General features: G+C 41.5%; 1 protein-coding gene across 1 annotated transcript in view; it reads left to right on the forward strand.

Moving 5' to 3' along the window:
* The window catches only part of ACSM5 (acyl-CoA synthetase medium chain family member 5), a 35634-nt gene that overhangs the window by 14934 nt on the left and 6391 nt on the right, over positions 1-14309 (forward strand). Inside the window, 5 exon segments of the mRNA XM_047713935.1 lie at positions 1018-1173; positions 2133-2210; positions 5482-5607; positions 6194-6274; positions 6419-6520. Of these exon segments, the coding sequence (XP_047569891.1) occupies positions 1018-1173; positions 2133-2210; positions 5482-5607; positions 6194-6274; positions 6419-6520 (543 nt within the window).

Below are 14309 nucleotides of genomic sequence, written 5' to 3' on the forward strand. Positions count from 1 at the left end.
TGGCCCAAGCAACCAGAAGCATTAACTGATAGCGAGGAGGCTGGGATAAGCTGTCTGGTCGGAGGAACACAAGGACTCTTGTGTTTGGCACTGTAAGTTTGAGACGCATGGTGGACATCTCCATACCCTGAGTTAAGAATGGATATATTGAATTATCAGCAAAGTAGTACTTCATGCCATGAGATTGGATGAGATCAGTGAAAAGTAATGGACACTAAGAAGAGAAGAGGCCTCAGCACTGAATGTCTGAGGCCTTTCCACAACAAAGGGAGAAGCAGGGAAAACTCAGAGGAGGAGACCAAGAAGGAGCAGCCATTGAGTAGGTTGAGGACCAGGAGATCATATGTCCCCAAATCCAAGTGCAGAACATGATCACTTTTCTATGCTCACAGGTACTGCTTCCCCTTCCTGGGTTTTCGTTCTTTCTCTGCCTCCCCAGTGTAGCTCCTGTGCATCATTACATTTCGCTCAGACCCCACCTCCTCTGGGGAAGCATTTCTCAGATTCCATCTCCATTCTTTCTCTGGGTTAGGTGCCCATTCTCTGTAATTGCATAAAGCTATTGGTTTAACCCTATGAAAGCTTGCTCTCCAGGGGCCTCCTTGATGTTTATACTTACCAACCTACAAGCCCCCCAAAGCAAGACAAATCATTCTTTCCTACACTCTAATGCCAAGTCCAGAAGAAGTATTGGATAAAGAAAGTGCCCTCGTCACATTGTATGGAGATTATGTGTTCCCTTATAGATCACTCCCACTAGACTGTGAACTCTTGAAGGCATGGAATCTGTTTTTTTTTTAATTCTATATCCTTAGGGCATAAATACCAAGAATATGCTCAATAAATGCTTGTCGAGACAAAGACTGACTTCATGGTTCTTGTATAGATTTGAAAACTGTCATACCCACAAGTAAGTACTCACTGTGGGAGAGGTTCCAAAGAAGGTGACATGGATAACGTAATCCTTTTTAAAGGTAGAAGTATTGCTGAGGGTTCTGACATTCTTTAATTTTTGGCAGGCGGTGGGTGTACTTGACCAAATCAGACATCTTCTGGAACACGTCTTACACTGGCTGGGTTAAGGCAACTTGGACCCTCTTCTCTGCCTGGCCTAATGGATCTTGTATTTTTGTGCATGAGCTGCCCCGAGTTGATGCCAAGATTATTCTGAATGTAAGAAACAAAAACACGGCTTGTGTGTTGGATGTAAATGAGATGGGTGGAATTTAGGTTTTGAATTTGCAGGAGAAAAGGCATGAATAAGTGACCATAAGGCTTCTTTGGTATGGATAGCAAACAAAATGGCTCCCAGGACCTTCTATAATCTGATTCCTGCCCACCTTTCTACCTTCAATTATTGCCTATCCTCTAACTAGATCCTTAGACATAAGACAATTTCATATATCTGCATATTCTGTTTTTTCCTGCATTGGGTTCTTCTCCGTCTACCACTTTCTTCCCTATGCTCCTGTTAAAACCCTAGTTATTTTTCAAAACTGTGGTGAAAATCATAATCAGAGTGTGTTCTTAACACGTTGATTATCATTGCCATAGTCAAGCTCACCATCATCATTATTCACTGAAGGCTTGCTCAGCCAGTATATGCCTTGTTCCCTCTACTGCCCCCAGGCCTTACATGGTATATTAGTTATCTATGGTAGTCAATGACCCCAAAACCTAGTGGCTTAAAACAAATATTTATTATCTCAGTTTCTGGGTGGTCAGGAATCTGGGAGCAGCCTAATAGCTAGTTCTGAATCAGCGCCTCTCATGAGGTTGTAGTCAAGATGTCAGCTAGGTATATCTGTGTTCCGAGTGGCATTATTCCTAATAGCCCAAAGGTGGAAGCAACCCAAGTCCCGGTGGCTGATAAATGAATAAACAAAATGTGCTACATACATACAATGGAATATTATTCAGCCTTTAAAAAGAAGGAATATGGATGCTATATCATGGATGAATCTTGAAGACATTATGTTAAGTGAACTAAGCCAGCCACTAAAGGACAAATACGATATGGTTCACTTATATGATGTATCTAGAGTAGTTAAAATCCAGTTCCCCTGCTCCATCTCCACGAAGTCCCACTCCAGAACCTCTAAGAAGATCTTCTATCCTTTGTTTTTGCTTAGACTCTCTCCAGGTACCCGATCACCACCCTCTGCTGTGTTCCCACCATCTTCTGGCTGCTGGTACAGGAGGATCTCACCAGCTATAGCCAGCCCATCCATCTGATGCTTTGGGGACCTAAATATGTGAATATACAGCAGTATATGCCCACATGCACACCCACCCTCTCATACCGACTCTGTTTCTGTCACTCTGTCCCTGTCTCATCTCTGTCTCTATCTCTCTCTTTTTCTCTATATATGTACACACACACATACATATACACATACGTCTGTGATTCTTTCTTTCCATATAGAATATATATCTAGAATATTATATATATCTGTGGTCCTCTATCTCACACACACACACATACACACACATGCTGAAGCATACACATCTATATCCTTTGCACATGTCCCACAGAAATCCTCTGCACCACCACCCGCTACCCAAGAATTTGTATCCAAATGGAATTGGATAGATTTAAGATAGTCTGGAATTTTAGCACTTGAGGTGGGCTGTCTCTCCATCATACATGCATAGGCCATTCTCTCAGCAGTATGTGTGCTACTTGTGTGAGGTTGGAGAAATTGTTGGGTAATTGTTAGCCACCTGTGGAATGGGATTTGTGTCCAGGGCCTGAGGTCTGGTGGGACCAGCAAGCCCACCACAATAGATGTTCCATCCCTCAGCCCCATACTAACTCCATCCAGCCACTCTCTGAGTGAATGTCATTGGGTATCCCACAGAAGACAAGAAGACACTATGTGCGTGTGGCTCCCATCCTGGGTGCGTCCAAAGCAACATCTGATAGCAGGACAAGTCTAGTTGCTGAGGTGTGTGGAAAGAGACCTACGACTCTTCAGTAACTCACTGACTGATCTATGTCTGACTCTTCTGTTCTCTTTGCTCATCGCATGTATCTGTCCATGAAGACCCTAAGGGGGAGTTCTTACATGATTCCCCTGTTGAATTCTTCTCTGTTTTAAGAATTTATCCCATTCGTTGATCTCTTGTGTATACCTCAAGATCATTATTTTAATTTTTTTTTAAAGATTTTATTTATTTATTTGACAGAGAGAAATCACAAGTAGACGGAGAGGCAGGCAGAGAGAGAGAGAGAGAGGGAAGCAGGCTTCCTGCTGAGCAGAGAGCCCGATGTGGGACTCGATCCCAGGACCCTGAGATCATGACCTGAGCCGAAGACAGCGGCTTAACCCACTGAGCCACCCAGGCGCCCCAATCCAAGTGGTAATTTAATGGTATATAAAGTGAATTTAATCAGGGTTCACAAGCATATGCTACAGTATCAAGTTGAAATCCTATTTATTCTTTTGGTAAGGAAACTGCTGTGAAACCTATTTAAAAAGTTTGTTACGTCTTACTTAGATTTAAAAAAATATGTATGGCTTAAAAATTATGGCAGTGATAAGGTATTTAAGAAATAGTTCCAGAAAAAGAAAGAAGAAAAACTGCTAGTAACAGTAGGGTTTTTTTCATTAAAGAACCTAAGTGTGTTCTCTAATGAACATTTACTACAGAGGAAGGAGAAACTTAAAGAAGTGGCTAATTGGCAGGAGAGTGAGGATCAAACAATAGTAATTAGCAGGAAATAAAAGAAACAAAACTTTGTTACCCGGGTAATCGTTAGGACCTAATTAGAAATAAAGATCTCCATGTGGGGTGGGGGGCGGTACCTGGCTGGCTTAGTAGGTGGAGCATGCACTCTTGATCTTGGGGATGTGAGTTCGAGCCCCATGTTGGGTATAGAGATTACTCAATAGCGTGTGTGTGTGTGTGTGTATAGTTTAACAGAAGTTTATTTCTCATTCCCATAAAGTCTCTTTCCCATAGGACTGTGGACTCTACAGCTGCGCTGTCCATGTAGGGGGCTCAGCATTCCAAACTACTTTGAGTTTCGGGCCCCTTTTTCTGTGTGGGCTTCCATGACTGAGGCAGGAAAAGTACTAGAGTCTTGCAACAACAAATAAAGCCTTAAGCCCAGAAAATTAAGTCTTTAAAAAATTTTTTTGAGGATAGCCTCAGAGCAAACTGGTTTTCTTCTTTGAATCCTGATGACTCAAAAGGCATAAAGCGACTGAATGGCAAGATGAAAAACTGTATGCTGCAAGAGGGTCCTTTGGGTGGGATGGTCGCTGGAGTGGGGTGGTGTTTCTCAGGTGCTGGTCATATTCTGCTTTTTCATTGGTGTCCTTGTTTGCTTGCTGACCAAGCGGGAGGAAGATCAAGATCATTATTTTAATTGCAAACAAACTCTGAATGATTTAAGATCAACTTTGTTGAAAGCTACTAGGTAGTATTAATTAATAGTCAAACCAGGTTTATCCAAAGGGAACAAATGGTTGAAATATATTTGCAGCCACTAATTTTTTACATTTTGGATAATCTGTTGAATGGGGGGGTGGTTTTATAACATATTTAATATCTGTAGGAATTTTGGGCCCATTAGAATTGTCAGATTCCTAGGGGGCTACTTTCTGCCTTAAAACAAATTTGCAACTGATTCATTCCTAGCGGGCTACTTTCTACCTTTTACATTTGTAACGATTTATCTTTTCTTTTTAAAAAGATCTTATTTATGTATTTGAGAGAGAGAGAGAACACAAGCCAGAAGGGGCGGGGCAGAGGGAGTGGGAGAAGCACACTCCCTGTGGAGCAGAGAGCCCAATGTGGGGTTCAATTCCAGGACCCTGAGATCATAACCCAAGCTGAAGGCAGACACTTAACCAACTGAGCCACCCGGGCGCACCATGTAATCGGTTTATCTTTTTTTTTTTTTTTTAAGATTTTATTTATTTATTTGACAGAGAGAGATCACAAGTAGGCAGAGAAGCAGGCAGAGAGAGAGAGAGAGCAGGAAGCAGGCTCCCCGCTGAGCAGAGAGCCCGATTCGGGGCTCGATCCTAGGACCCTGGGATCATGACCTGAGCCGAAAGCAGAGGCTTTAACCCACTGAGCCACCCAGGCGCCCCTCGGTTTATCTTTTTTAACTAGGTGGTTGTCCTAACCAATTTATCATAATTTTATTTTTGTTTTTGTTTTTTTCATTTTGTTTTTAACTAAGTGATTTTGGCCAGTTCGTGTAGAATTCACTATGTTATACCAAAACCTACGATACAAGGTTCTGATTTTATTCCAGAATCAGATAGGATTGATTTTTTTAAAAATTTACCTGCCCATGAGGAATATGCCTGCAAAGCCAGAGGATGGGGCATTTGGAACAGGTGATAAAAGCCTGGACTTTACCCTCCAGTGGCTTTAGATGTCTAGACCTGAGCAGTAGTACTGGGGGGAACAGTGGTGGGTGGAGGGATCCTGACACAGTTGGTCTTGTTTTCCACCTGAGAAAGGTACCAGTTTCAGAGCCTGAGGCACTGTTTGACTGGAGGAGAGGCACTGAATCCTGACGTGAGAGAGAAGTGGAAGAGCCATGTGGGCCTGGAGCTGCATGAAGGCTATGGCCAGTCTGAAACAGTGAGTGCTAGTGGAGCCCGGGTCTCTGCCACAGGTCACCTCTACCCAAGTCCTCAGCCACTTGGTGGAGATGACCAGCTCTCAGATCCTCTGCCTTCCTGGCTGCCACACCTGTCAGGGACTGCCCTATCCCCTGGGAGAAGCTGATAACAAAATCCCATCAGTTTTTCTTCCCTTTTGGTTGATAAAATGATTTCACAAGGACACCATAGCCAAAAAACCTACTCTCGTGGCCTCCGGTACCATTTGTCTCCACCAGGACAGCCTCTTTCTGTCTCTGGTCAGACCCGAAGATCTAACCCAGTATTGCCCACAGCCATCTGGACAGCAGAGAGTTGAGGGGTCAACTGAGTCTTTTGGGTTAGTGACACATTTGGTTCTTTATGTCAGTGTCCAGTATAACATTCAATAAATGTTTGTTGACTATGGAAAGAAGAGAAGGGAGGAAGGGAGGAAGAAGGAAGGGAGAGAAAGAGTGAGTAGGAGAGGTAAGGAGAGGCAGAAGGGAGAGTGAGAGAAAAGGTGGGCACCAGGAAGGAAGAAGCTACAGGGATACATCACCTTTCTGGAACTGCTTTCTCTCCAGGTTTTAATCTGTGCCAATCCAAAAGGCATGAAAATCAAGTCTGGATCCATGGGGAAAGCGTCCCCACCTTACGATGTGCAGGTAGGCAGTCTTGCCCAACTGTTGTTGAGGCTTGGTTCAAAGAGGAAAGCAAAATGCATGTCCTGGTTAGCAACAGCAGGCTCAGCTGGTTGGGTGGTCTGGCTGCACAGATATCCAGACACAGCCCTCTGATCTCTCTGCCAGATCGTGGATGATGAGGGCAACATCCTACCTCCAGGACAAGAGGGGAATATTGCTGTCCGAGTCAGGCTCACCCGGCCCTTCTGTTTCTTCAGTTGCTATTTGGTAAGTGGCAGGGAATGGCCATTTTCACAGTGATTTCTGTGTGCTGAGCATTGTGTTCTGAGATTTATAAACACTTGTTTAACCCTTGCAATAACTGCATGAGGTAGGTTGGCACTATTATTGATAAGGAAATGAGAAAGATTGACTTATCCAACGTCAATCAACTAGTATGTCCAGGACATGGATTTAAGCACATATATGTCTGAGAGTGCAAATTTATAACACAGGGGACACCCCATCATTTTAATGATGACAATTAAAAAAAAAAGATTTTATTTCTTTATTTGAGAGAGGGAGGGCGAGCACAAGAAAGCACAAGCAGTGGGGAGTGGCAGGCAGAGGGAGAAGCAGACTCCCCACTGAGCAAGAAGCATGATGTGGGGCTGGATCTCAGGATCCCGAGATCATGACTTGAGCTGAAGGCAGTCACTTAACCACCTGAGCCACCCAGGTGCCCCTAACAATGAGAAAATTGAAGCTCAGAGAAGAGAAGGGACTTCACAAAAGTCAAAATGCAATTTGTATCAGAGCCTAGTTTCAGGATTCTTTTTATCTTGAGTCTTGTGTGGAGAGGGGTCAGCTGGCAGAGCTTAATGTCCAAGGATTCTAGTCTGAATTTCTGTGATAATCCGGGAATGACCTCTCCCTCATGCCTGCTTCAGTGAGTGTTTATTATAGGCTTTGTTTTTGCCACACTCTCTCTGTAAATCTCTACTGACATGGTTTCAGCTTTGGTTGCACATTAGAGACACCTTGGAAGCTTCAAAGCATGACTGATACTCGGCCCCCCCTGAGATCAAAGATGAGATCAGACTTTCCTATGATGTGGATCATGTGGTGATTTGACAGTGGAGCCAAAGTCAAGAACCATGGCTTTATTAGGAATTCCACCTGGCGTGTATATGATGCCATCACTCAGCTACAACACTGGAAGAAACAGTGAAAACCAGTCCATTTGTTTTTAGAATGAATTCTAGTGGCTTTTCTATAACTACAAGAGAGATAGTCTTTCATGGTATTTCATTTAAAGTCACAGAAACTTACCAGCCAGAATAAACAAAAGACAAAACAAAACAAAAAACCTGGGTGCCTGGGTGGCTCAGTTGGTTAAGCGACTGCCTTCAGCTCAGGTCATGATCCCAGAGTCCTGGGATCGAGTCCCGCATCAGGCTCCCTGCTCCATGGGGAGTCTGCTTCTCCCTCTGACCTTCTCCCCTCTCATGCTCTCTCTCACTGTCTCTCAAATAAATAAATAAAATCTTTAAAAGACAAAACAAAAAACCCAAACAGTAATGCAATAATACACTAAGCAGAGGTAATTTTAAAATTTTAATGTATTTCCTTATAATCATATTTGTAAGCAATAGCAAATCCTTGACTTTTCTGAATAATTTATTCATTCATTATTTATTGAGTGACTACTTCATGCCACTAAGTATACAGCAATGGGAAGGAAAGACAAGACCCTGCTCCTCACAGAGTTCACATACAGGACTTTTCTGGGTCTGTGATCATTCCATTGAGAGAGTCAAGTAATTTGTAGAGTTATTTGCTGGACAAGAACCTTTACCTTTTTCAACTTTTTCTTTCCAGCTATTGGTTTTTTTCCTGAGTCTTTTTTTTTTTAATATTTTATTTATTTATTTGACAGGCAGAGATCACAAGTAGGCAGGGAGGCAGGCAGAGAGAGAGGGGGAAGCAGGCTCCCTGCAGAGCAGGGAGCCCGATGTGGGGCTCGATCCCAGGACCCTGAGATCATGACCTGAGCTGAAGGCAGAGGCTTAACCCACTGAGCCACCCAGGCGTCCCTCCTGAGTCATTTTTAACTAAGGAAAAAAAAATTAAATCTAGGTATTATGCTAAACAAAGTAAGTCAGAGAAAAACAAATACCATATAATTTCATTCCTTTGTGGAATTTAAGAAATAAAACAGATGAACATAGAGAAAGAAAGAGGCAAACCCTAAAACACACTCTTAACTAGAGAGAACAAACTGAAGGTTGATGGAGGGGAGGTGAATAGGGGATGGGCTAAATGGGCGATTGAGGAGGGCACTGTGATAAGCACTGGGTGTTGTGTATGTGATGAATCACTAAATTCTATTCCTGAAACTAATAGTACACTATATGTCAACTAACTGGAATTTATTTATTTATTTATTTATTTATTTATTTATTTTTTAAAGATTTTATTTATTTATTTGACAGAGAGAGATCACAAGTAGGCAGAGAGGCAGGCAGAGAGAGAGGAGGAAGCAGGCTCCCTGCTGAGCAGAGAGCCCGATGCAGGGCTCTATCCAAGGACTCTGAGATCACGACCTGAGCTGAAGGCTGCGGCTCAACCCACTGAGCCACCCAGGCACCCAACTAACTGGAATTTAAATAAAAACTAAAACTAGTGAAAACAAAAAGATTTAAAAAACTCCGTGAGAATAAAGTGATCTGTCATGTCAACTTGGTCAGAAATAGAAGTTTGATATAGTCTTACATGGCTAAGTTTTGGCAGTTTCTTCTATTTAGTTGGTCGTTTGTCTTATCCCTGTACTGATACCATAGAGCCTCATCCAGGAAACATTCTCCTAAGTCTTAATATTTACTAGAGCAAGCCTCTCCTTCTTCCTCAACTTCTTTAGAAATGTTTTACCTGCTCTCGGCTCTCTACTCTCTCATGTGCATTGTATAATCATATTGTCAACTTCCATGAAAAATGTTTAATGAGTGTCGCTAAGTCTATAAGATGAATTTGGGGAGAATTAACATATTTATGATGTTAAGGCTTTCTATCCTTCCGTGTATTTATATTTTCTTTACTGTTTTGTAGAGTTTTAAGTTTCTATAATACTTCTTTCAGATTTTGTGTGAGATTTATTTTTAGTATTGACAGCTTATCTCTTTTCTCAGAATGCAGTTTTTTAAATTGAGGCATAATTTACATCAATAAGTGTACCTATGTTACCAGCGTATAGGTCAGTGACTTTTGACACCTGTATACACTTGTGTGACCACCACCGCAATCAATATATACAACATTTGGGGCACCTGAGTGGCTCAGTGGATTAAGCCTCTGCCTTCGGTTCAGGTCATGATCCCAGGGTCGTGGGATCGAGCCCCACATCGGGCTCTTTGCTCAGTGGGGATCCTGCTTCCCCCTCTCTCTGCCTGCCTCTCTGCCTACTTGTGATCTCTGTCTGTCAAATAAATAAATAAAATCTTAAAAAAAAAAAAAGATATAGGGGCGCCTGGGTGGCTCAGTGGGTTAAGCCGCTGCCTTCGGCTCAGGTCATGATCCCAGGTCCTGGGTTCGAGCCCCACATCGGGCTTTCTGCTCAGCAGGGAGCCTGCTTCCTCCTCTCTCTCTGCCTGCCTCTCTGCTTACTTGTGATTTCTCTCTGTCAAATAAATAAATTAAAAAAAAATCTTAAAAAAAATTAAAAAAAAAAAAGATATAGAACCTTCTTGTCACCCCAGTGAGTTCCCTTGGGCTCCCTAACAGTCAATCCCCTAGGCATCAGCTATTGCTAAATTATTTGTTGTTGCTAATAGAATACTTTTGCCTTTTTAAAAAAGAACTTTATGTAAATGGGATTGTAAGTATTCATTTTTGTGTGTCTCGTTACTGACAGAAAGCACACAAGCAGGGATAGAGGCAGAGGCAGAGTGAGAGGGAGAAGCAAGCTCCCCGCTGAGCAGAAAGCCTGACATGGGGCTTGATCTCAGGATCCTGAGATCATGCCTAAGCCAAAGGCAGATGCTTATCTGACTGAACCACCCAGGCAGCCCCTGTTTCTTTCTTTTAAATTCATTTTTTATTTTATTTTTTAACTTAAATTTTACTTAGTTAACATACAGTGCAGTATTGGTTTCCAGAGTAGAATTCAGTGATTCACCACTTACATTCAACACCCATTTACTTATCACAACAAAAGCCCTCCTTAGTGCCCATCACCCATCTAGCCTATCCCCCTCCGCCTCTATCAACCCTCAGTTTATTCCCTATTGTTAAGAGTCATTTAATGGCTCATTTCCCTCTCCTTTTATTCTTTTCCTCCTTCCCTTATGTTCACCTGTTACCTGTCTTTTTTTTTTTTTTAAAGATTTTATTTATTTATTTGACAGAGAGAGATCACAAGCAGGCAGAGAGGCAGGCAGAGAGACAGGAGGAAGCAGGCTCCCTGCTGAGCAGAGAGCCCAATTCGGGACTCGATCCCAGGACTCCAAGATCATGACCTGAGCCGAAGGCAGCGGCTTAACCCACTGAGCCACCCAGGCGCCCACCTGTTACCTGTCTTAAATTCCACATATGAGTGAGATCATATGGTATGTCTTTTTCTTACTGACTTATTTCACTTAGCATAATACATTCTAGCTCCCTCCATATCATTGCAAATGGCAAGATTTCATTTTTTTTGATGGCTGATAATATTCCATTATAAGTACATACCATATATGCATGTATACCTAAATACATGGATATGGCATACACACACACACACACACACACACACACACTCTACATCTTGTTTATCCATTCATCAGTCAGTGGACACTTGGGCTCTTTCCATAGTTTGGCTATTGTTGATAATTCTGCTATAAACATCAGGATGCATGTAACCCTTGAATCTGTATTTTTGTATCCTTTGGGTAAATACCTAGTAGCTCAACTATTGGATCATAGGGTAGTTCTATTTTTAACTTTTTGAGGCACCTCCATACTGTTCTCCAGAGTGGCCTCACCAACTTTCATTCTCACCAATGGTATAAGAGTTTCACTTTCTCCACATCCTGACCAACACCTGGTGTGTCCTGTGTTATTAATTTTAGCCATTCTGACAGGTATGTGTTATCTCATTGTGGTTTTGATTTGCATGTCCCTGATAATAGTGATGTTGAGCATCTTTTCATGTTTCTGTTAGCCATCTGGATGTATTCTTTGGAAAAGTGTCTATTCATGTCTTCTGCCCATTTCTTAACTGGATTATTTGTTTTTTTGCATGTTGAGTTTGGTAAGTTCTTTATAGATTTTGGATACTAACGCTTTATCACATATGTCGTTTGCCAATATCTTCTCCCATCCTGTAGGCTGCCTTTTAGTTTTGTTGATAGTTTCCTTCACTGTGCAGAAGCTTTTTATCCTGATGAAGTCCCAGTCGTTCATTTTTGCTTTTGTTTCCCTTCCTGGCATTGTATCTAGTAAGAAATTGTTACAGTTGAGTCCAAGAGGTTTCTGCCTGTGTTCGCCTCTACGATTTTGATGGTTTCCTGTCTGGCATTGAGGTCTTTCATCCATCTTGAATTGACTTTTGTGTATGGTGTAAGAAAATGGTCCAGTTTCATTCTTCTGCTTACTGCTGTCCAGTTTTCCCAACGCCATTTGTTGAAGAGACTGTCTTTTTTCCATTAGAAATTCTTTCCTGCTTTATTGAAGATTAGTGGACCATATAGTTTTCAGTCCATTCCTGGGTTCCCTGTTCCATTTGTGTCTGTTTTTGTACCACTACTGTACTGTCTTGATGACTAGAGCTTTCTAGTATAGCTTGAAATCTGAAATTGTGACATCTCATTTTGTTTTTCTTTTTCAGGATTGCTTTGGCTATTTAAGGTGTTTTGTGGGTCCATACAAATTTTAGAATTGTTTGTTCTAGGTCTGTGGCAAATGCTATTGGTATTTTGATAGGGCATGCATTAAGTGTGTAGATTGCTTTGGGTAGCATAGACATTTTAACAGTGTTCTTCTAATTCACGAGCATGTAATGTTTTTCCATTTCTTTGTGTCCTCTTCAGTTTCTTTCATAAGTGTTCTATAGTTTGCAGAGTACAGATCTTTTTCTTCTTTAGTTAGGTTTATTCCTGGGTATCTTACTGTTTTTGGTACAGTTGCAAATGGGATTGATTCCTTGATTTATTTTTCTGCTGCTTCGTTATTGGTATATAGAAATGCAACAGGTTTCTGGACATTGATTTTACATCTTGCAACTTTGCCAAATTTGTTTGCGAGTTCTAGCAATTTTTTGGTGGAGTTTTTCAGGTTTTCTGCATAGAGTATTATGTCATCTGCAGACAGAGAAAGTTTTACTTCTTCCTTGTCAGTTTGGATGCCTTTCATTTCTTTTTGTTGTCTGATTGCTGAGGCTAAGATGTTCAGTACTATGTTGAATAGTAATGGTGAGAGTGGACATCCTTGTCTTGTTCCTGACCACATGGGAAAGTTGTCAGTTTTTCTCCCATTGAGGATGATACTAGCTGTGGATCTTCCCATATATGGCCTTCATGATGTTGACATATGTTCCATCTATCCCTACTTTGTTAAGGGTTTTTATCAGGAAAGGATTCTGTATTTGGATCAGATGCTTTTTCTGCATCTACTGATGATCATATTGTTCTTACTTTTTCTTTTATTAATGTGGTCTATCGTGTTGATTGATTTGCACGAATTGAACCATTCCTGCAGCCCAGGAATAAATCCCACTTGATCATGATGAATAATTGTTTTAATGTACTGTTGAATTTGATTTGCTAGTATTTTACTGAGAATTTTTGCATCTATGTTCTTCAGGGATACTGGCTGGTAATTCTCCTTTTTTGTGGGGTCTTTGTCTGGTTGAGCTGCCCAAGTACCTCTCTTCTGCTGGCTTTAGGCTTTATTTGCTATTCCTTTTCTAGCTTCTTTAGGTGTAAGATTAAGTTAGGTATTTGAGATTTTTCTTGCTTCTTGAGGTGGGTCTGTATTGCAGTATACTTCCCTCAAGGACCGCCTTTGCTGCATCCCAAAGGTTTTGGTGTGTTGTTTTCATTTTCATTCACTTCCATGTGTTTTTAAATTTCTTCTTTAATTTCCTGGTTAACCCATTCATTCTTTTCTTTTTTTTAGATTTTTTTTATTTATTTGTCAGAGAGAGAGCAAGCACAAGTGGGGAGGAGCAGCAGGCAGAGGGAGAAGCAGGCTCCCTGCCAAGCAAGGAGCTTGATGTGGGACTTGATCCCAGTACCCTGGGATTATGACCTGAGCTGAAAGCAGACACTTAACTGACTGAGCCACCAGGCATCCCCCATTCATTCTTTAACCTCCATGTACTTGTGGTCTTTCCAAATTTTTTCTTATGATTGATTTCAAGTTTTGTAGCGTTGCAGTCAGAAAATATGCATGGTATGATCTCAGTCTTTTTGTACTTGTTGAGGGCTGATTTGTCTCTAGTATGTGATCTATTCTGGAGAATGTCCCATGTGCACTTGCAAAGAATGTGTATTCTGCTGCTTTACGATGAAATGCTCTCAATATATCTGTTAAGTCCATCTGGTCCAGTGTGACATTCAAAGCCATTGTTTGCTTGTTGAATTTCTGCATAGATGACCTGTCCATTGCTGTAAGTGGGGCCTTAAAGTTCCCTACTAGTATTGTATTATTATCGCTGAGTTTCTTTATGTTTGTTATTAATTGTTTTATATATTTGGGTGCTCCCATGTTGGGGGCATAAATATTCACAATTGTTAGATCTTCTTGTTGGATAGATTGCTTAATTATGATAAAATGCCCTTCTTCATCTCTTATTATAGTCTTTGTTTAAAATCTAGTTTGTCAGGGTGCCTGGATGGCTCAGTCAGTTAAGCAGCTGCCTTCCACTCAGGTCATGACCCAGAGCCCTGAAATTGAGCCTTGTTTTGAGCTCCCTGCTCAGCGGGGAGTTGGCTTCTCCCTCTGCCTCTCCTCCTTGCTCATTTTCTCTCTCTCTCTCTCAACTAAATAAATAAAATCTTTTTTTAAAAGTCTAGTTTGAAATAAGTATGGTTGCTCT

The sequence above is a fragment of the Lutra lutra genome, chromosome 18 (genome assembly GCF_902655055.1).
Source record: "Lutra lutra chromosome 18, mLutLut1.2, whole genome shotgun sequence".
Taxonomy (NCBI): domain Eukaryota; kingdom Metazoa; phylum Chordata; class Mammalia; order Carnivora; family Mustelidae; genus Lutra; species Lutra lutra.